The sequence below is a fragment of the Callithrix jacchus genome, chromosome 1 (assembly GCF_049354715.1).
Source record: "Callithrix jacchus isolate 240 chromosome 1, calJac240_pri, whole genome shotgun sequence".
NCBI classification, from domain to species: Eukaryota; Metazoa; Chordata; class Mammalia; order Primates; family Cebidae; genus Callithrix; species Callithrix jacchus.
Genome location: NC_133502.1, coordinates 90,154,884 through 90,178,656, shown reverse-complemented (window position 1 = coordinate 90,178,656; position 23,773 = coordinate 90,154,884). Strand labels below are relative to the sequence as shown.

Below are 23,773 nucleotides of genomic sequence, written 5' to 3'. Positions count from 1 at the left end.
TGTTTGGTCAGGACTTTGTTTTATACTTTAAAATGTCTATACTTTTTAAAAAGTATAACACACATAGTGAAAAGTTCCCAAGTTGGAAGTACACACCTCAGTGAATTATCAGTTAGCATACCGGTGTGACCGCTGCTGAGGTAAAACTAGCATCCCCAAAGCCCCCCTCAGGCTTCTTCCCAACAGTAAATATACTTTAAAATAATGCAAGAATAGGCAAAATTATAGAAAACAGTTCAAAGGATCCCCTGAGTTTTTAAATTCCAAACCTAGACTGAAGAAACATAGCTCTCTCCTGGGACAGTTTTCTGCTTGAACCTGCATTTATTATGAATCGGTACTTCGGGCCAGGTGGAAAGAGACAATGGTGAATAATACATGCTGGTTTCCTTGAGGAACTCCAGTGAGAAGCCAGATTATGTCAATATATTCTAACTGTTTATGGTTTGCTGGCACATACTATAGGTACAACAGCCAGAAATTCTAAGGGTTGTCCATCAGATTAATGGTCTGAAAATGAGAAGGAAGGTTTTGATACTACTCCTCATTCAGCATATTGCAAGTTGATGTATTCATTAAGACTCTTCGGTGACAAGTAACAGAAATCAACTCTAACTAGGTTAAGGAAAAGTATAAAAAATAAAAATAAAATAAATAATGAAGCAACATCTCACAGAACCCAAGGTCAAAAATGCAGCCATCAATCAGGAAAGTACTAAAACAACGAATTGGGAAGCCGTCTGAATTCTTCATCTTACACACTCTTTTCTCTGTAGGTATCTACTTCATTCTTCTCCCTCTCTGAGTACCAGTTTTCTGTGCATCCCTGATCCACATGATGAAATGGGCTAGCTCTTTGCTCCTTAGGTTGCTAGTAGTTTCTGCTACAATTAGAAAGTAACTTGCTGACTCTCAGTCTGGTTTCCTATCGCAACCCCAGATGAGTCAAGTGTCCGCTTCCACTCTGGTCAGCCATGCCCGGGGTAGAAAGTATAGGTACTGCCACATGGATGCTAAGGATGGATGGTGGGGGCAGGGCTTATGACCAGGAAAGATATCTCAAGTTTAATGTTATAATTCGAATCCAACTAGGTTTGGCTCAACAAAAACAAAAACAAAAACAAAAAAAAGGAAAGAAAAGAAAATCAAATGTCCATGTGAAATTGATATGTTCAGCTTCACTTTATGTGCCCTGTTTTTATTAGTGCTCCTGAAGCTTCCTCCAGTTTGATCAAACCATCGCTGGCTTCCTGCTTTAGGTTGGAGGGCATCTTGATGGCCTGGAAGCCAACACGAACAAGATCACTAGTTTTACCCTCTGCATGTTCCATTTTTCTAACATCAAATGTACAAGTTACAAAATTGTGAATTTTCTCATAAAACTGCCCTCTGGAGAGAAGCATAGGATTATTATCTCTTCTCAAACAGCTGCTTTTTCTTCTTGTAGACCCCTGTAGGTATAAGCTAAAGCTCCCTTCTCATAAGAAATGCTTGTCATAAGAAAGAGATGAGTGTGAAAATGCCTTTTTATAGAGCCTCTGTCTACTTCTGCTATGGGGATTATTTAAACATGAAGGAATTTCATGATGATTTAAAATTGACTACCCCCTCCATCTCCAAGTGCTTCTGGATCACCTCCCCAGCTGTTTAAAAAGTTGTTGAGCCATTACTGCTGTGGAGGCTGCTCTGAGCTCCCTTTGAAATGGGGGTCCCCCAGCTGCAGTACATAATATTAATGAGCAGTAAGTGATTGCCTGCTGCTCTCTAACCCAGGCCCTTCTGCGCTCTGACAAGTGCTGCTGCCACCTCTGCATGGCCTCCTGGCCCAACATGCCTCCAGAGTGATGGATGCCCCTGTCGGCACTTCTGCTTCCACAGCCGATTGGGTGTCTTGCAGTCAGCCTATTCCAAGAGCATGGACGCTGGGAGAACTCTGCCTTCTCAGTGCTGTTTACCAAAGCAGTCTGGGTGCTCTTTAACAGAAAGCACCATCTGACCCATTCTGCAGATAAGCAACAGGAACTAGATCCAATTTGCATTTAAAAAAAAAGGCAGAACTGGGTCCTGAAGCAGATTCTTAAATCCCAGTTTTTTTCCAGGAATGGAGCAAGTGTCCATATTAACTTTCCAAAACCAGACACATAGCGAAATATCTCCAGAGCAAATGAACAACTATGAAAGGGTAAGAGTTTCAGTCATCCTATTATACATTTCATGGCCCATACCACCCTGTCACTAAAGGAGCAGAAAAATGCTTCAAGAATTGTTGTACTTAGGATTCTACTTTACAAGTCGCAGTTGGTAAATAAGCAACTTACTGGAATTGTTATAAGAAATTGAAAAATCAAGATGATTTTGTGTTTTCATTTCAATAAACATTAATGGCTGACTTTGCCATGCCATTAACTTTTGGTTACTGACTCCACTTTTGGAGCTTTGTTGAGAGCTAAGCTGGCTTCCTGCCCTCCATGTCCTTTGACTGAAAAGCATGGCCTTGACTCCTTCTCTCCTAAAAGGAGGTGAGATATCTCAGACTGTGGGAGTGGAAACATGACAGCTACCACATAGATCACCACTGTGTGTCAGGCACCACTGTAAAAAAATTTTTGTTGACCCACTTAATCCTCACAACCTCCCTCTGAGGCAGGGATTCTTATAATCACACCTGACAGATAAGAAAGCCGAGAGGTTAAGTGACTTACCCGAGATCACATAGCTGTAAAGAACAGAAATAGGATTCAAACCCAGGCAGCCTGACACCAAAGCCCATGTTCTTTATCAACAGACTAATCCTCTCTATGTAGTATTTGTGTGTCACAGGGAACTCAAGAATTTCATTACTCAACCCCCACCAAACTAATAGCCCTAAACACATGGAAACTTCCCTCTCTAGAGGTGAGAACTTCCATGTCTGCCTCCTGAGAAGCAGCTAACTTAGTTCACAGGACTATTTCAAATTCAATGTATAATTTACTTTGTTAAAAAATTTTTTAAGAGAGAAGTCTTGCTATGTTGGTCAGACTGGTCTCAAACTCCTGGCTTCAAGTGATCCTCTTGCCTCAGCCTCAGGAGTGGTTGGGATTACAGATTTGAGCCACTGTAACTCAACTTTTCAATTTTGAAAACCCGTTGTAAATTTATAAAATTTGAACCTCTGGAGCAGTGTTTTTCAAAGTCCATCCCATAAACCCACTGCATCAGTGTCTGCAGGGGATGTTTGTTTCAAACATGGAGTCTGAGCTTCACTCAGACTCATTGAAACTGAATCCCCAGGAGTAGGTCCCAGTAATCTGCGTTTTTAAGAAGCACCCCAGTCACTCTTATTGACAAGATTGACGATAATTATAGAGTTGCATCTGGAAGTTTCAGGAGCTCTTCACATCATCAATTCAACTGCAGATTGAATTGCAGTGGCTTTCAAAGCCACTCTGCATTCAACAGCTATTTCAGGGAGGATTACAATGTGCAAGAACTGTTCCTAAATTGTTGTAGTCTCCTTCTGTGTGAGCCAGCTGGTTAGAGAGTTTGAATAATTCCCCAAGCGACTCCAGTTAAGTGGACACTTGTACACTCTGTACCTATGAAAATATAAAAAAGACACAGTTTTCCACCCTGGACCCAAAGTGAGTCTTTCAGAATGGGACTCTGAATCATCTTTCTTTTTTGCTAAAAACCCTCCCAGAGAACATAACGTGAACTATGAGGGTTTACATAATCTGGCCATGCCCACTTCTCTGGCATTACCTCTCCCACTCACTGCTCCAGCGACCCTGAACCGCCTTCAGATCTTCCAGAGTGCCAAGCGCCACAGCATCTTTGCACATGATCCTGGGGCATGTTATGTACCCTCTACCCTAGCACCTAATTAGCTCTCTCACTCTTTCATCAGAGCTCAGCTTCAGTGTCACTTTCTCAGGGTGCCTTCCCAGGCCTGCCACAAGTCAGGGCATCCTCTTTTCTCCCACTTTTCCTCCTGCTGTTTTTCCTTGGCACTCACCACAGTTTTTCAGTTTTTGACTGTGTAGTAAACTTATTTTCATCAGTCTCCTCAAGTTGACTACAAACAAGAGCCATAATGTTTTGTGCATTCTGGTGTTTAGCCGAGCACTGGCTACATATTAGGCATGCAATTTATTGTGATATATCAATAATGAAAAAAAATTAATTCATTATGTTGGAGATACAGTTTTGATTCTCAGTCTAAAATTTAACATCCATTCTATAGACAAAGATTCTGCATTTTTCCATTCTATCCCGGTCTTTAAATAGCAGTGGAGATGGTTAAGATTGGAAAGTCTAAACTCTAAACTTCTTTACATGTTCTAGATCCCTTTACTGAATGTGTCAACAGCTCTAATCCTGATGCTATTTTTAAACTGCTCATAATATGGTTATATAGTCATTAGCTGTTAAAGGAAAAGTTAATGAAAGAGTGGAAGTTTCTGATTTTGAAAAACCACAAAGTAACTAATTATTTCCTCTTTTACTTCAAAGGCTGAAATTGATTCTTGTTATTGAACAGGGTAGGGAACATGATGAGCCTAATTGGTGACAAGATAGGTTTTGTTTAATTGTATTTTTCATCACTTTCAAGTGTGTCCTTAGTCAGCTATGTGAACTATCATGCTTCTCTTTTGTATGAGTGTTCTCTATACATCTCTCTACACATCTCTCACAATAATTTAATCACGATGACTTTTGTTTAAGCTAATTTTGACATATATGATGGATTGGAAGTGTTCTAAATGATAAGTATGTTAATAGCTAGAATTGTTCATCTCCTAAGACCCATACAGCATTTAAATTATTATAAAACACTGTCTTCTGGGTATCTTAACTCAAAAAATTGTATCTTACATGATACATATATCAAAACCTAACAATTATAAGTGGATATTCTTCCACTCATTTTTAGAACACCTCCCTAAGGAAGCTAAGTGCCAGGAACCTCCCAAATTCTCTGTGTGTTTCATATTATGCATTACAGTGGAAACAGATTAGAGCCACTATACAAGTGGGTTAGAGAGCTTGATAGCCAAGCAGTCCAGATCATCTTATATTACACCTCATACAATTTGGTTGTACATTCCTAAATACCGTCACCTTACAAAGCTAAAAATCTAATATTCGTTTCACAAAAATCTATGGGAAATTACGGGTAATCATAATGTTCACTAACAATTACACTTCACATCTCCAGTGTTCTTAACACTTTTACAGGAATTACCTCCCTCAGTCCACACAACAACCCAGTGAAGTAGGTATTATTGGTAAGCCCATTTTATGAATGAGAAAACTGAGACATAGACAAAGTCATAGCTACACCATTACTAAGCTCTTCGGGAACTCAGGTAGTCTGCCTACATAGCACCCACTTGTAGCTATTAAACTGGAAAACCTCTCATACATACTTATTTAAGAGCAATGATCCAGGGATCTTGGTCCTGCTTGCTTGCTTTCTCTCTATTTTTCCTTTAGGAGATGGAGTGGGGAGGGAATACATTTTATTTCGTTTTGTTCTGAGAGAAAAGCTGAAAGTGAGCCTTCTTTCTTTCTGAACATCTTTTTCCAAAGCCGTTTACCTTCATCTGGGGGCAGAAAGGACACTGATTCCACAGACAGAGCACTAATGAGCTTCCTTCTCTATCTCCCTCTCTGTCTTTCCGTTCTGCAGTTAATAGCCAAGATACCAACCATCACGGCAGTTTGCAACTTGCACGGGGAGAAGCTGCAGGTATTTAAGCAATCTCATCCAGAGATAGTGAATACACTGTTTCCTCCGTTATACAAGGAGCTTTTTAATCCTGACTGTGCCACCAGCTGCAAATGAAGGGGACAAGAGAACTGTCTCATAGTCATGGAATGCATCACCATTAAGACAAAAGCAATGTGTTCATGAAGACTTAAGAAAAATGTCACTACTGCAACATTAGGAATGTCCTGCACTTAATAGAATTATTTTTCACCGCTACAGTTTGAAGAATGTAAATATGCACCTGAGTGGGGCTCTTTTATTTGTTTGTTTGTTTTTGAAATGACCATAAATATACAAATATAGGACACTGGGTGTTATCCTTTTTTTTAATTTTATTCGGGTATGTTTTGGGAGACAACTGTTTATAGAATTTTATTGTAGATATATACAAGAAAAGAGCGGTACTTTACATGATTACTTTTCCTGTTGATTGTTCAAATATAATTTAAGAAAATTTCACTTAATAGGCTTACCTATTTCTATGTTTTTAGGTAGTTGATGCATGTGTAAATTTGTAGCTGTCTTGGAAAGTACTGTGCATGTATGTAATAAGTATATAATATGTGAGAATATTATATATGACTATTACTTATACATGCACAGGCACTGTGGCTTAAATATCATACCTACTAGCAATGGAGGTTCAGTCAGGCTCTCTTCTATGATTTATCTTCTGTGTTATATGTTACCTTTATGTTCGACAATCAGGATTTTGTTTTCCCAGCCAGAGTTTTCATCTATAGTCAATGGCAGAACGGTATCAACTCAGAAATGAGTCTACAAAGGAATAAACATACTGCGTGGCCTCTATATACAAACTCTGTTTCTGAAAGTGACATCAAAGCCTTGTCAAAATGGTAAATATTGAGAGGGGAGAGTATTTGGAGCCATTTTCCTGTTTCAAGAATTAGGCCACAGATAATATCACGAGGTCCAAGACTTTTTTGACCAAACAGTAGCTATTTTCTATTTTTCATCAGAACACATAAAAACATTTTTTTCTTTTGGATATCCAGTTGTGAAAGAAACTTGATTTCAGTGCTTAATGTGTCTTCTACTGAAAAATACAATCTGTGGATTATGACTAACAGCAATTTTTTCTAGAAAAATAAAAAGAATAAATCAGAACCCAGGACAACAATGCCACTTTATGTAAACATTTTCTGTCTCACCATGTTTTGGCAAGAACAGGTAGAAAGAAAAGACACAAAGTAAAAAAATAATTCTTTATATTTATTCTCTTTAATACATTTGTTAGGAAAAGTGGCAATAAAGGGGGAGGCATATTGTAAAATGCCATAATATAAAAACATAGCAAAAACTTGACAAATCAGAAAAAAGTCTGTGTTATTCCAGGGAATGAATATACCCCAAAGCCAAAACTAATTCCTATGTAATTTACAATTATATCATCCATCTATCCTAGCAACTTTTAAAAGTAAAGAATACAAGGGCGACATTAGGATCAGCGATTTTAGACTTCCTTGTACAAATTCTCACTTCTCCACCTACTCACCAATGAAATTAATCATAAGAAAAGCATATATTCGGAGGCATTTGTTTTGCCTGTGTCCTGGAGGCCTATACCTTTGGTATTTTCTGATCCAAAACAAAACTTAGAAAAAAAAGAAAAACAAGCTAGGAGGGAAGTCTGTGTCTAAAACAATGAAAATTATGGTCTCCCGTAAGCATATCCCAGCCACCAACTCCTAAAGAACTGCCCTTTTCTCCTCGTTACACACACACACACACACACACACACACACACACCTGCTTTGCAAAGTTACCATCAGTGGAAACTTTGGTTTTTTTTTTAAATCTCTTATGCTCTCCTGAAGCTCATGGTTGAGTACCATCTCCATGATACCACAGAACTCCTGATTGATGATCAAAACAGTAGTGTCGACTTTTTCTTTTAGAAAATGGAACATTTTCTCAGCTAATGATTGATGAATTCTAAACCAATAGGGAAAAACAAAAAGGCTTTAAAATAATGAATCTCTTTCTCAACTACTGTTATATTCAATTAATTTAACTACATTGAACCAAATTACCTTTGGTTCTAAGAAGACAGCTGTAGACTGCTTATTATGCTGCTACAGGGACTCAATTCTTTTTGGTGTAAATGTCACTCCTGCTAGCTCTTTGTATAAAGAATTAATTCCCAGAGTCATATTTCCTTCTAATGGAAAGATTACTCTACTGATTGCTAGGAAAACAGGGTAATGGAAGGCACTCAATTAAACCAAGCCGTTTCCAAATGCAATGTATGTTTTATGATTGGCTTGTGATAGGCAATGCTTAATGTGTCCACTTGGTGTTTCCCTTTGAGCTTTGAACTTATGTCAAACTTTGTTTTCATTGTTCTGTTGGCCTAGTGTTTTCCATTGTCAGCCTTTAATTCCTGCTCAGTTGCAGAGGGAATTATTTATTTCTTCCAATTTACCTTAGAGGATTTAAATTGGTTCAATTGATGTAGTGGCTCAGAATTTTTTCCTCCCTTTTCCCATGGGTGTTATAGGAAAAAGATTGTTCCCCACATTTACCTTGGGAGGTACAGCTTTTGAATTTGTGTTGTTTCCACTAGTGTAAGCATTTCACTGGGACAGCATGGACCTTTTGAAGCTGGGAGAGAGGAAACAGAGCTAGTGTCTGAACTAGAACAGAACAATGGCAACCAGGACGTACTCAGCCCACTTAGTTGAGAGAAGAGATTTCTAGTTTGAGTTACAGTTGCCCAGCCTTCTCTTAAAAGAGAATCCAGTCATGTTTTCAAGGTAAAAAGCCTTAAAAAGCTGCCCTTTGAAGATCTGCTATAACTGCACATCAAGGTATTTTGTACATGCAATCCCAGAACTTTGTTCCTTCCCCATGAGGACTAACAAATGTTCATAACACTCATGATCAAGTGTGCACTGAAAGAAAAAATCCACAATCTGTGCTTCTCACATCATGCTTCATAAATGACAATCACTGCTTGATGCAGATGTTGCACTGTATCCACTCAGGGATGTTTCATTAAAAAAATACATCAAGAAGGAGGAAAAAATTAAAAACAGGAAAATGACAACAAAACATAAATGGTATAAATTAAATATGCCACTGAGAGCACCTCTCTGACAAGGCTTTCAGACCAACAAGCAGTAACTTCATGTCATAAACTGGATTGAATTATTTGGATTTGCTGAAAAGTTGCACCCAAGTAAGGACAACTTGTTCTCATTTTCTAAACTCTGCTAAGAGCCAAATAATCTAGCTCTCCCATTCATAGGAATTTTTATCTCCCTGCAAATCCAAACTTTCTGTACAAATCCTGAACAAGGAAAATATAGAAATCTAACTGGCATTAGATAAAATGGACAAGGGAGGTGAAGCTGTGTGAATTCAAACTTCAGTGTATTTGTGGTCCATAAAAATAAATGGAAATTTTTTGAGGGAAAATAGAAGAGGAAAGGATTCCAAATCTGGTTTGACACCCATATATACCCATACTGCCCACGACTCATCTTTGTGCCCCTTTTTCTGTGGCTTTTTTCTTGTTTCTTTGTTTGTTTTGGTTTGTTTTGAGACATAGTCTCGCTCTGTTGCCCAGGCTGGAGTGCAGTGGTGCAACCTCTGCCTCCCCTGAGTTCAAGTGATTCTCCTGCCTCCACCTCCCAAGTAGCTGGGATTACAAGCACATGACTCTACACCTGGCTATTTTTTGTATTTTTAGTAGAGATGGGGTTTCACCATGGTGGCCAGGCTGGTCTTAAACTCCTGACCTCAAGTGATCCATCTCCCTCAGCCTCCCAAAATGCTGGGATTACAGGCATGAGCCACCACACCCAGCCTTCTATGGCTCTTTTATCCCCCAAAGACTGAAAGCTGAAGGTGAAGATGTTCTCCACAAACATACTCTTTCTGAATTTCCTGAATTTCCCTTGTTTTAACACTGTGTTCAGGGCTCTGTACTAAAGTACCTCTGAGTAGGTAAAATCAGATAATATAATGGTCTCCTGAGTGATTAGATTTCTTTGGTAGATTCTAAGAGATCTTAAATCATAATAACTCTGCATATTAACAAGAGGTACCAGGGAGGTGTCAGTACATTTCCTATCATAGCTGCCTGGTTCAACGCATAACTTCACAGCAGTCAAGCTAAACTGTTTGTAGAAAACCATAAAGATCAACTCATGCTCACTCTCTACAATGCAATGTAAACCAGACTTAACGACGAAAACAATTCTTGGGTCCCAAGGACAACCTAAAACTCACCAACTTTTTACAGAAACAACAACCAGATGCAAATAATGGCAGTGTTGTTCTATGTTCTTTCTTTCTGTTTATTACAGAAGCAAGGAAAAATTCTACTTCTCTTGGAAATTAGAAGAAATAATTTTTTCCTGACTTTTTTTTTCTATAAACTTTTATTTCCAAGGAAGCTGCTACAGTTGGCTGTAAATTCAGGCTGGGGACGTCTGTTCCCTGACAGAAGCACCATTCAATAGAACAGCAATAACTTTAAAGTGTGCATCTGTAGTGAAACTGCACAGAGTCCCCTGTATAAAGAAGAAGGAAAAGCCTACCATCTGCTTTAGATGAAGTGCTATTTGATGTTCTGTTTCCAATTGCCAGTACAAGCAGCAACTAGAGTAAAGGCCTAATGTGGGAAACTATGGGGGCCTTTCAAAAAAGAGCTGACACCCTATTCATTTTTGGGTCTCAGGACCAGAGGGTACAGGGTAGAGGGTACTTTACCATTTAAAGCAGGGGTTGAAAATTCAAAAGCCTAAAAGGGCCTGGGGGCTTAATGCAAATGGGTGAAGCAGCCCAGTGACAAGCTCGCCAAGACATGCCCTGTGGAATAAGGGACATCCACGATTTAGCTAACACTGAATGCTGCTAGAACTTCTGAATTTTATAAAATCTCTCAAGTTATACATGATGGCAGTTGATTCGGAGCTTAGTGTAGACCAAACAAATAAATCACTGAGCAGAAGAGAGTCCATAGATCATCAGCTTGCAGCCTATGGTTTAAAACAAAATTGTATCTGGGGCCAGCTGAACTAGACCAAGTCCGGCCAGATCCAACCCTGGATGATATTAGAATGATAATAGTTTTAGAAGGAGGGGATGGAGATTTTGCCCTTCTGATACTCAATTTTGTTTACATATTTGATTATCACAACTAGATGATATAATAGGAGGTCAGTTTTAAAATAGCAGTCCAAAAATGAAAACAATTCAATTTAGTGATGGCTTATAAGACACTTCAATTTGTCTTGCCCAAACTCCCTTCTTCATGGAGCCAGGGGGCTGGATTTCTTGCCACTTTCTTTCTAAAAGGCAAATACATGACTTTTATTCTTTTGAGTCTCAATGTTTCTTTAACTGTGTCACTTCAATAACTGCAAAAAGTTTTTATTTTCTCTTAGTCGTATGTGAAGAATTTATTCTATAGTCGTGATAATGTAGTCCTCCATTGTTCTGAAGGGCAGACCATGGATTCCTATGCAGCAGATGGGGGTTATCTGTTTGTGCACTTTTTTCCTAAGCTGCTGAAATTCCTCCGAAGTGAATGGGCCATAGTAATCTTTGCCTCCTGTGTGACTGTAAGCATGGCCTCCAGTGGATCAGAGAAAGCAGCTCAGTGATTGTTCTCATGGCCAAAAATAAAGCACAAGGGTTACTGGAATTGAATGAGCCCCATTGAGGGCAGCGCAGGGCATCTGCACCCCAGCTGGGCAGTATGATCCTTATATTCAACTATACTCTTCTGGTGGTGGCTGGTGGCAAGCATTCGCATGTCTCTGTCACAACCATATGTAGACACACATTAGGTATATCTGAAAAGCTACAAATCCCACATCAAAGCACAGTACCGTCTGCTTCATCTGATTAACACACACACAAGAAAGAAAAATTACACCCACAGAAAACTGAGTATGTATTGTAGAAATGTAGAGGAAAAATAAAAATATTTTTTCAAATGTAATTACTTTTAATATATGCTTGTGGAAGGTCTAATACAATGTATGCTGTCTCTTTAATTTTTGCTGTAAATAACTGGAGACAGTGAGTACACTGATTTTTCTATGTCTGTTTAAGCATAAGACTTTGTAACAATTTTTTTAGAGGGGGAAATCAACAAAGAGCAAATATGTACTTGCTTCCTTTCTGCGTGTTATGTACTTCTCAGTTTTTTAATGGAAACTGGTTGTAACAGTTTAAGCATCTTGACGGGTCATTGGTGTTAAGTGTATGCTTCTTTTTGTAATATGACTGAGAAAGGGACAGGGCTGTCAATTAAATCTGCTCCAAAGAATCTGTACTGAAGATTGGCCTAAGACCTGCAAACTCTATCTGAACTAGACATATGAAAAAGGAAAATTTTTTTTAAAAATGTTGCCCGAGTTAAGTCATCTTTTCTTGTAGCAAATGGCTTTGTCCAAATCCTTTCTGCATGGAATAGCTTAAGGAAAACAAACTCTGCTTTCTGATGAACAAAATATTTTTGTACACGTTTATTTCTTTTTAATAACCTGAGGTCAGATCACTCATTTGCTGAAGCCATAACTGACCTTCACCAAATAAATGTTGTAAAGAACCTGGGGGAGGGTTGGGGAGAGACTGAGAGGGAGGAAAATCCAAGGTATCATCAGCTATAGCAACACAGGCAGGAGCAAGTCGTTGAAACTGATGCTTTTCCTGCATCCCAAATATGACTTTAAAAGGCTAGTATTTTATGATGATTGATTTATAATAATAAAAAAGATATTTAGATTTAAATGAGACATTCCAATATTTTTGAAATCCCTGACAATGCTTCCTTGCTTTTAGGATTGAGAGAAATGATTTTCATATACTTCCAATGTTCAGAGATTTAATGTTTTTACCTTAGCTCCAGTTCACACTTGTAAAGTGAAGAGTGACTCTAAGCCCTCCAGTTGTTGAAACCTTGGGCTACCTGGGGCTTGGCTGTGCCCACTAACCTACTGCGCCTAGGGGGCAGCATGGGAGGGGTACACTTTGCATCTCATTAGCATGCACACTGCTATTGGCATTGCATAAGAGTTGCATTGCCACAAGTTTGTAAAATAAAAATATTCACTCTAAAAAGAATAATAATTCTACTTTTTTAAAAGAATAATGCCTCTTATAGTCACCACTGACTTTTCTGGAGTTTAATTACATTATTGCCATGTATTCTTATTGGCCTATAGAGGCAAAAGGCAAACCACAAATAAATCCAGTGACATATGTAGTTTTAAAATCTATAATTTTCTGATCTCTCTCTCCTTGTTTAATATATAAGCCCTAATTTCTGTGTATGTGAATAAAACTGCAGCCTGAGTCATTTAGGAAGTAAGCATTGAGTTGTTTTTTTTTAATTATAAATATACTAGAATAAAACAGCACTCCCTAACAATTAAAAAAAGTTTTATATTACTTTAGAATGTAATAGGTTTTTGTCCTTATTTTATGTCCTGTAAATTATTAGTTGAATACTGTTAGCATTCCCGGATAATGCACACATGATTTCTGAATGTTTTCTGTAAATGACAATCAATGTTTATGAAGTTCCCTCCTTTAATGCTGAACAAAATTAAAAGAAGAAAAAGAAAAAAAGGACTTGCCTAATGGTTTTCTTTCCTCCCCACCCCAATCCCCACCCTCACCCTTGGGAACAAGGAATGGGTGGAAAAGATAAGATTTAGCTTTGAAAACATTACCCCATGGGTTCTTACCTACAGAGTTGTTCTTTTTCTAGTAAGTAATGGGTAATTTTTGTTTCAGGAAATTCTTGTTTCCTCAGGGACCTGTCCTGAGTTAGAAATATTCATTGAGAAAAGACTCAGAGTCCATTTTAGCCAAATAGCTTACCAAGTTACAATTAAAATGAGAGCAGCATCTCTCAAAGATAATAGCTCTCCTTTTCTCAGCACTTTAATAAAAGGAAGCCCCAGCTAGCAGAGCTATAAGCAACTTACCTGCAAGCACTTTGTTGAAATAATGTGCAGCAGGTTTAAAAGGGATGTGACAATCCCTACATCTGATGAAAGCTTTCAGATAATTAATGATTAAGTCTCTGGACCTGATTTTTCTTGTTGTTTTTTAGCAAAGCTTTATCAAGCTGTTCCACTACCAAAATCAATGCCCACTAACATATGAATGCTCTGAATCTTATTTGGAGGTGGATTAGGAAGCAATTGAGGATAATCACGGACTCATGGTGATGTTGAAAAAGGCAGCTCCAAGAGAAGCCAGCAATATTTCAGGTGCTTGGAAGTTACTGCAGATTGGGGTCCCTAGAGCTGAAATGCTCCAAGAATAGTAATTTAAAGCAAGATTTAACAGATTTTAAAAGTAAAAGCATTGATGCAAAATATGGGATGAGCCCTAGAAACCCTTCTGTAAAGTTTCTTCCAACCTTCGCTGGTCTTTGGAACCAATGAAAACCCTTGCCATATGTTTCAAGCCACATCTCTACTCTAGACATTCAGATCTCATGCGGCTCTGCTCTGAGGTTACAGAAACAGAAAAGTGTACTGATTTTTCTGTGAGAGCACCATTTATGTCCCTTGGTTTATAATGAGGTCTTCAAGTGTCTAGTCAAAGATGGTAAATGTATTACCTCAACCTATCCCAGGCTCATGTCAATTGTTGTCAATGATTGGTCATAGAACTTTTGGCTACAAAATCACCTAAGGTTTTTTCAGAAACCTAGATCGAGGTAGCATTGCAATCAATACACAAAACTTAACATTTTGGCCGGGTGCGGTGGCTCAAAGCCTGTAATCCCAGCACTTTGGGAGGCCGAGGCGGGTGGATCACAAGGTCAAGAGATAGAGACCATCCTGGTCAACATGGTGAAACCCCGTCTCTACTAAAAATACAAAAATTAGCTGGGCATGGTGGCACGTGCCTGTAATCCCAGGTACTCAGGAGGCTGAGGCAGGAGAATTGCCTGAACCCAGAAGGCGGAGGTTGCAGTGAGCCAAGATCGCACCATTGCACTCCAGCCTGGGTAACAAGAGTGAAACTCTGTCTCAAAAAAAAAAAAAGAAAAGAAAACTTACCATTTTAAAATTCACCTTGGACTGTATAACATGATAATTGTTAACTTTTGATAGAGTTATCAAAAATTATAAATTAAGCCCTTTTTATGCACAAAGCTTTGTTCTGTTCATAGATCCTCTTCTTAAGAGCAAGACCTGGCAACATATTCCCACAATCACACTAGGCCAGTGTGCATGAGGTATGTCAGTTATCAAAGGTATAGCCCAGGTGTGGCCACATATTCCAGGTGGCAGCAGCTTCTTAATCCATTTAGAGAAAAGGCAGAAGTGAAGCAAACTCTAATACCATCTTGGCAATTAGGTGTCTCACATTACAAAGCCACCATGCTATAAGTTTTCTCTTATTGTTTTCTGAACTTGAACTTGCTAAGCTTAACTGGTTGAATGAATAGTATTCCAAGAGACTGTAAAATTCATGACAGCCATGTCTCAGAGGTCTTTAAACCACCCAATATTATGAGGTAGGTCATGGTATGGTGGCACTCAATAATAAATGTGTCAATAACAATTGGAGTCTATTCTTTTTTTCTACTTCTAGCTTCCCAACTATTTGCTGTCATTTCACTGATTTTGCCCTTGAGAAAATCATCCTCCAGCAGAGTCACCAGACATAGACATGCTTTTCATCATAAGCAATGAGAAAGAAAATGGTGGCTCATTGGCAATGGACATTGAAAGAATGTTCTTTCCCTTTATCCAAAGATTTAGCCAAAAGCAACAAGAGAAGAAGCCTGAGAGTAGCTATCAGAGGGCACTAGATATTAGACATACCTTCTTAGATTTTCACAGGAGGCTCAGCTGGGCAGGAAACAAGAAACAGAAAGATCTGGGAGCCTAATTTGTAAAACAAATTTTGCATGAAAGTCTGGCATTGGTTTTTATGGATCAAACCTTCCAGTCTGGTTTGATCAAATCCCAAAATCTTAGTCAAAAAGTAGAGAATCTGGATAACTGATTACTTTTGAAATATATCCCTGCCCGGGTAAGAATTTTAGAAAAGGTCCTACTTTTTAAGAGCTGGAAACCATTATATCTGTGATCATATGTTCCTGTTAATAGCAGTCAAAGTAGCAGATCAAATGTCATTTTAGATGTCCACCTAGTCACTAAGATGCTTTGCACGTGGCTACAAAATGAAGGAGCAAGAAAGAGCATGCAGGATTACACAGTAGATTTACATGGGCTAGACTTACTCCCGTCTCATCACCCAGAATTAATCCCATGGCACCAGGCAGCAGTGGAGGCGGCCGAGATACATAGCCTAGCTGTGTGCCCACAGAGAAAAGGAAACAGGGTTTAGGGTACAGTTAGCAGTCCGGACCCAAATATGAAAGAAATTCAGGAAAGTCTCTAATGTCATCTTCCATCAGATACTGCAACAAACATTTGTTCAACTTATTCAACAAGTATTAATTGATCCACTACAATGCCAAGAAACTCACTCAGAATACAACAGTGAAACATGACGGGTACAGCTTCTGCCCTCATGGAATCTATGGTCTGGGTCCAAGAAAGGTGGATGTACAGAGGAAAAAGATATCATATAAATAATTATAAAGAATAAATCTTATTATAACTGCTACACCAGCTACAAACAAAATTATAAACTGTCACTACAGATTGTTATTTTCTATTTAGCTCTATTCTTGAACTCATTATCACCCATCATAGCTTATTTTGGTTTTTTAAAAATAATGTTAATTATTTAATTAGTTTCTTAAAAGTGAAATAAAATCTTTCCTCTCATATCTTTTCCCCAAGTTATAGCTAGTTCTGATCATTGAGACTAAGCAGAACAGAGCAAGTGTATGTCCAAACCTATCTCTGTCCTATTAACACCTTCAGTAAAATTGATACATTTTTCAATCCTTGCTCCCTAATTTTTAGCACAGTAAAAACTCTCACTTATCCCCGCTATCCCTCACAATTCAACCTGCTCATAAAGTCAAGTTTTGTTCATTTGAAGAACATCATCAGAACAACCATGAACACAGATCATTGACATGGAGACCAATCAGGGATTCTGTCTACACCATCAATGTCAGTCATATGCATTTAGAACATGGCTTTTGCAGGCACTTGTGTTACAATGTAGGTTTTATTATTATTCAGGTATTGTGAGGCCAAGAGATCAGGAGACATATACCATTGAAAAGACAGTTACTCACAGTTCCCAAGAGGAGGGGACATGCCACACCACACAGGGCCACAAGGGGAAGCACCGGTTTAGGTGTCAGGAGGCAGAGGGAATAAGGGGGACATGTGGGTAAGACCCTTTATTGTGGCTGTGAAAAGGAACAGGTAAAGTAGACTAAGGAGGTTTAGGATTCATAATTTGAATAATTTCAGTTGACTCTTGGGTGTGGCAGCTGTCTCTAGTTTCTAGTACCTGGCTCTAGGTGATTAGGCAAGAGTTGCTAATGGCACCCTGTGTGAGAGCTCAATAAAGATGACTGGGAGTATGGACCCTGGATTGGTGAATTTGCATGCGAAAGGAGGGCTCAAAGGCAAATAATTCACTATCTCTAGGAACTGGCTAGCCCAGGAAGGGGCAGTCTTTCCTCCATCAGTGAGGCCCCAGATGTCAAAGCACCAGGATAAAAAGGCACGCTTAACACAGATTGATTGGTGCATGCTGATCCACAGTGGGAAAATACCTTATCCCAAACCTCATATATGAAGAATAAAGGAATATCGGTCCATCATGAAAGGAAACATTTTTTGAGAATTTCATCTGTGTTTTTCCTTCTTTATTTTCCCTCCTCTGACTCACACCTAAGCCTCTTTGTACTTCCTTTCCTCAAGGATTTTTATTGGTTAGAAAGCTGATTCCCAGGCTCCTGAGGGCTCTGCAAAGATTGCTGTGTCTCACACGGGGCACCAAAGAGGAGAATTTTCTATCTGCAAGGTTTGCATCATGAAGGAATATGCAGTGATTACAATGGCTCTAGAACACAGGCACTGAATTTCAATTTCTAGATGTCATAGAGGCCTCCTATGTGAAGGGGATATTCATTTATTAACTCATGCAGATTTGCCAGGGATCGAATGTCCCACTGTTTATTTAAACATGAACCTTCTTGCAGCCAGGTAAAAATATTTAACCAAGAGGATGAAGAAGAGAATTAAGAATTCCTTTACAGCTCCAAGTGGCAGCAGAAGAGACTCACCAAATGGCAGGCAAATTCTACCTGAGCTGTGAGCCATACTGAGTGACACCTGGTATCATCTAGTCTGTTAAAAACTTCCTCCTCTATACTTTCCATCCTCACCACACATTACAAGCCTAAAGTCCTGCAGTCTTCAAACATGCTTGGCTTTGATGCCATTTGGATTTTCCCCCTTTGGAAAGATTAAACATTATTTTAAGGTGGGATGGATTGGAAGTAGGCGAGTGGAGAAAAAAGAGTCAGGAAAGACTTTCCCAAAATAAATAGCAACTCTCACACCCGCGCCCCTCAGTCACCGGAAACTGTTTCTTCTCAAACCACACATCCACATCATTGGCTAGAGAATTCTTGTTCATTACACCTCAAAATTCCCTGCACACATAGTAGACAATCTAAAAACGTGACATACACAGAAACTTGACTTTTTTTGTCTTGTGCTTAAAACCATTAAGCCCTAAGATGGTTCTAGTCTTGAAAAAAAAAGTCATAAAAACGTTTGCTATTAAAATAATCCCTTGGCACATATCTTAATTCTACATCTTCCAACTAAAAGAAAATCTTCACCTTTATTTATTCTTTTATTCAAACTAATTATTTCAGGATAACAGGGAGGGGGCTCTAAGTTTTCTCTATTTAAATTCTCCTTTCAAAAATACTATTCATCCCTGAAGTTAGGATTTTAAATTCTAAAAGTAATTTTAATCTAAACTTGTGGAAACCTCAACTCTCAGATGGTCAAATGACCATCTGAGAGTATTTTGGGGGAGATACTAATTTATTCCTTAGTACAATTTAAATCTCTTTTTAAGAAATTCATAGGTTCAAGGTAGCAGTTAGATTGCTCTTTCTAATTCACATTCCAGAAGAGAGTTCCAGATGTTTCCAGTTTCATCCAGCTTCCACCTTGTACCTTGGTCACACATTCCCCTCCACCCTGGCAAGAACAAATGCCTGACCAATTGCTCTCAGTGCACTGCACAGGAAAATACTCTTTAAACACAGACTTTTCAAAGGAAGAGCCCAGACATTTGCTCAATAAAATCAGTAAGTTTTTCACACTAGTTTTCCATATATGTTGTATCAGCTATTTTTCTGCTTATCCCCAAAGATTAGAAATAATAATTTTTGTAAGGCAATGTACATTACTCTTAATCACAATGCCTTGCCTTTTAGCAAAAAGAATTTGAGAGGTAAAGCAGAAAAGAGATCTGAGCTCAGGCCTCAGGTCCCCAAATCATGTCTATTTCTTTCATATATTCAACAAACGTTGAGTGCTTACTATGTGCTAAGTAGTATACCAGATTCTAAGGATAAAAGGATGGTTAACATGGCCCCCATCTTTAAGGTTTTCACAATGTAGCAAAGCAGGTAGACCAGCAAAAAAAAAAGAAGGAAGGAAGGAAGGAAGGAAGGAAGGAAGGAAGGAAGGAAGGAAGGAAGGAAGGAAGGAAGGAAGGAAGGAAGGGAGGGAAAGAAATGCCGTGACACATTTTGAAGGAGGTATTTGAAGAGAGAACTCTGGAAACTGTAAAGAAGTACCAGCCTGGTCAACATGACAAAACCTTGTCTCTACTAAAAATACAAAAATTAGCCAGGAGTGGTGGTGCACATCTGTAATCCCAGCTACTAGAGAGACGGAGGCACAAGAATAGCTTGAACCCAGGAGACAGAGGTTGTAGTGAGCCAAGATCACTCCACTACACTCCAGTGTGGGCAACAGAGCAGGACTCCATTGCAAAAAAAAGAAAAAGAAAAAGGAAGAAGAAGGAGAAGGAGGAGGAGGAGGAGGAAGAGGAGGGAGTAATACTATTTGGAAATAGCTATAGGGGAAAATGGCACAACAGAGAAAAGAGGCCATTCGAACTGAGCCCTGAAGTATGCCAATATGTTTGCCACAACAAAGAGTGAAAGAAGCATGTTGAGACAGAGAGAAAGGTCTAAAATGTAGCATAACTGGCAGCTGCATTCTAAATATTGCCTTCAGACATGTTTTGTGGGGTTATACCTAATTAGAAAATTTTGTATCAAATCAAAATTTCTAGATTCTTTTGTAAAAAACAGAAGATCTGGCAACATCGTTCCCACATTCCCACATGCAAAAATTGATGAGTGCCCAGTCAAGGCTATTTCCTTTAGACAGGACACATTTTCTCTGGTTTTCATCTTGTAAGCATTTACTACCTGCCTGGCTCCATAGACAGTTGAGTACATGATGAGCAATGATGGAGGGGGTGTGGAAGAGGAAGGTCATAAGTAGGCTGGCTACAGAGGCTAAGTATGCCTACTGGGAAGCTTATTTTTAGCCCAGTGTTTCTACCACTGTGCCCTCACCAAACTGGTCATGTCATCCACAAGCTAGATCAATCGTTGATTTTTCTCCCTTATAATTCTTTTTTAAAACATTGGGACTGGATGCCACTCATCTATATTGGTGAACCAGGAAAAAAATATTGGTTACCTATAATCACAACTACCTACTCAGAAAGACAGTGTCCATTAAACATAAAAATGCTCCATTCTGTTGAGACTTTATGGCTTTGGACTTACAGGTTTTAGAGAATAATTCAGTTTCCAAGGCTCCCTAAGATAGAAGTACATAAAGAAACCAGGGAAGAGACAACAAGAAAAGATTCAATGAGATCATGCAACTTGGGCACTGATGAACCAACAGGTCAATGAGAAACTCTTGGTGGCAGAGTAGCCCAGAGGATTTTAAGAGCAGGGATGGCTAATGTATGGTTCTGAGTTGTTTGCTGCTCGTTGAACAATGTCATTCCCATGCACTTTCAAATTTTTAGTAAAAACCTCAAAATGATTTCTGTAGTGCTGAGCATTTAAATAACCAGAAACTCACAGAAATCTTGAGGTTTAGCTGTACTTGGGCAAGGAATTGTGTGTTGAAGCTAGAGTTCATAAAGTAAGAAAGCCTTGACTAAATATTGTTTATATTAGAATTTAACCACCAATGAAATAATGTTTAAAACCAAAATATTTATTAAATTCTTTTATGACTAATAGTAACACTTGACAATAAGTGTTATTTTTTTTCTGTAAAAAGCATGTGAGCTCAGATACCTGAACGTATCTGATAACCACAAAGCAGAATAAGACATTCTAGGCTCTTTACTTAGAAAAGGCTCATGGTACCCAACCTAGGAGAAACCACGGGGTATTTTCTCTAAGTCTGTGCTTACCTTGTGGAAAGATACTTCCCTTATAGGGAAAGACCCTGGCAAAGTCTATGCCAGCTTGCCTGAGTGCTCGTTGTTGACAAATGCAGTTCTACCTGCATTGGAATTGAATTGCAAAGTCTCACCAGCTGGTGAAACAGCTTTAGTCTATAATTCACCTTCTGGCTCCTGATCCTTATGCCTGATGGATATAAATCCCCAAGCTTCCCATTTCATTCTGCATATAAATCCCTATAGTAAACCTCGGGTCTCACAGTAAATCATCAACTCATAATCCTGCCTTCAGCTGGAATGAAATGTGTTCTTCAAATTTCCCAGCCTGGAGACTCTTGCCAAGTCAACAAAGGCCTGCCAGGTGGTTGGCGCTCAAGCATGCATCTGCTCAGCTTCGTGTTTGACCAAAATGACCACTGGGAAGCATGTATTTCACAGACGTGTTGTCAGCATCAACAGTAAAATCAGACCCCAAAGTCTGCCTTTAAACCAAGGCTGTCTATTGTAATTCATCTGTAAATAAATAATTCCCACATACCTACCGCATTCCTGGGCACAAGCTCACATACTCCTTTTTAAAAAGGCACAGATAACTGCAAAAGGAAATATGCTGTTAAGGTGGCCAAGTTAGGTATCAAATTGAATTAACATATACTGATTGAGCACTTGCTATAATAACAGTGACTAACCACTACAGAGTTCTTTATATCTTATGACATCTTTCACATATATTTTTTTATCTGAACACCACAATAGCCCATTATGAGAAAAACAATTATTACAGAAGATCAGTATTTGTAAGCAGTACTTCCAAAATGCAGCTGTGAAGAACAATTTCCCACCATAAAATGAAGTAAAGTCCAAATGAGAAATATAAAGAAGAACTTCAGATCTTAATATTACTAGAAATTTAAGATTAAGGTCATTTATAAAGTTATTAATATAAATTCCACCATTAAATAAACAATATATCACATTGTATTATTATTGTATATGTATTGTATACTCTTTATTGTCTGCATATGATGAAAAGAAAGAAAAATGATTCCTAAAAGCTATAAACTTCCCACATAACAAATTTAGGTTGAAATAAATGTTACATAGGAATTGATCAGAAAACAAGAGCCTATACTTTGCTAATAGCTGCCAAAAGACATACTTAATAACAAACTCTGATATATGACTAGAAGGAAACTATGTATAGCTGATAAAAAGTATTATTTAATTGGAATATATATAAAACAAAACTTTAAAAATCATCTTTCTATTATAAGCAATATTATTGTATATCGACAAAACACAAAATGACTACTTTCCAACAATCTATTCAAAGTAAAAAGATAATTTCATTAGATAGTGGCATGCATAATCAAAATGAAAAAATCTACATTTTAAAGTACTATATCAGTAAGAAATGAAATGAAACAAACTCACTGAATACAGTAATAAATACCATAAAGTACAAAATCTCATACGATCAAAATTATAAACACTTGTTGTAAGGCAGAAAAAAATATTTAAGTACATGGAGAAGCATACTACATTCCTGGAAAAAAAGAGAAACAATAGACAGCATACAGAAAACATATAATAAAATGACACAAAATGAATGTATACACACTAATTTATAACAGATACGTTAGTTACCCTTTATAAAGATGGAGTCTTATAGCAATGCAAAAAGTGAAAAAAATTTAAAAATATGTATTGAGTCACAAATCAGGCTTTTTAAAAAAAATCTAAATAAGTAATATTTTAAAAGAGAACCTTAGGGGAGAAGGGAGCAACATAGTCTCAGAGAGCCCTCCAGTGACTGTCTCCCTGCAGGAACACCAAATTGAACAACTATCCATGCAAAAAGCACTTTCATAGGACACAAAAATAAGGTGAGAAATTATAGTACCAAATTTTAATATAATATCAAGGAAAGAGTTATTAAAGAGGGTAGGGGAGACCGACTCAAGATGGCGTGGTGAGAACAACCCAGGATTGAAGCTCTCGGTGAATGTGTGGAGGGTGAGTCAGGGCTGCATTTCCAGACGGATCTTAGTCGCCCACAGAACAGGGAAATTCCCAGGTATAGGAGAGACATGGGACGCCAGCGCAGTGGTTTTGGCTGGTACAGCCGGCGGCCGGCACCGCAGCAGTGCTCCACAGCACTCCGCACAAAGCGCACAGGGCTGGGTGCCCTGTTGAACCGGCAATCTGAGACTTGGGAGGGCAGATTGGAATATCCATCTGATTGCACGGGACTTGGACAGTGAGCCAAGCCAGGAGATTCCAGGGAAAGGGCGTTTGGGCCAGCGCAGTGGAACAAACAAAACGGCGATTCCAAACACTCCAGGTGGAGAGTTTCACTGCAGGTATAGCTGAACCCAGGATGGTGCAGCTCAGTGGGGGAGGGGCGTCCGCCATTACCGAGGCAATCCGCCCCTACTGAGGTACACTCCCATTGCTGACGCAGCCTGCCATTGCTGAGGCAACCCGCCACAACAGAGACTCCACGGCAGGGCATAGCCCATGGAAGCAGGGCGGAGACCACAGCAGCAGGGCAGAGCCTGCAGCAACAAGGCGGACCTCACACCAGCAGGGCGTGAGGCA

General features: G+C 38.8%; 1 protein-coding gene across 4 annotated transcripts in view; it reads left to right on the top strand.

Annotated features, from left to right (window-relative positions):
• Positions 1 to 13,366, top strand: part of RORB (RAR related orphan receptor B) — a 198,701-nt gene extending 185,335 nt beyond the window's left edge. For all 4 annotated transcript variants that reach the window (XM_002742844.6, XM_035302344.3, XM_078348975.1 and 1 more), the window contains one exon: positions 5,675 to 13,366. In XM_002742844.6, coding sequence (XP_002742890.1) covers positions 5,675 to 5,830 — 156 coding nt within the window. In that variant the 3' untranslated portion in view covers positions 5,831 to 13,366. The remainder of the gene's footprint in view (positions 1 to 5,674) is intronic.
• Positions 13,367 to 23,773: the final 10,407 nt, after the last annotated feature.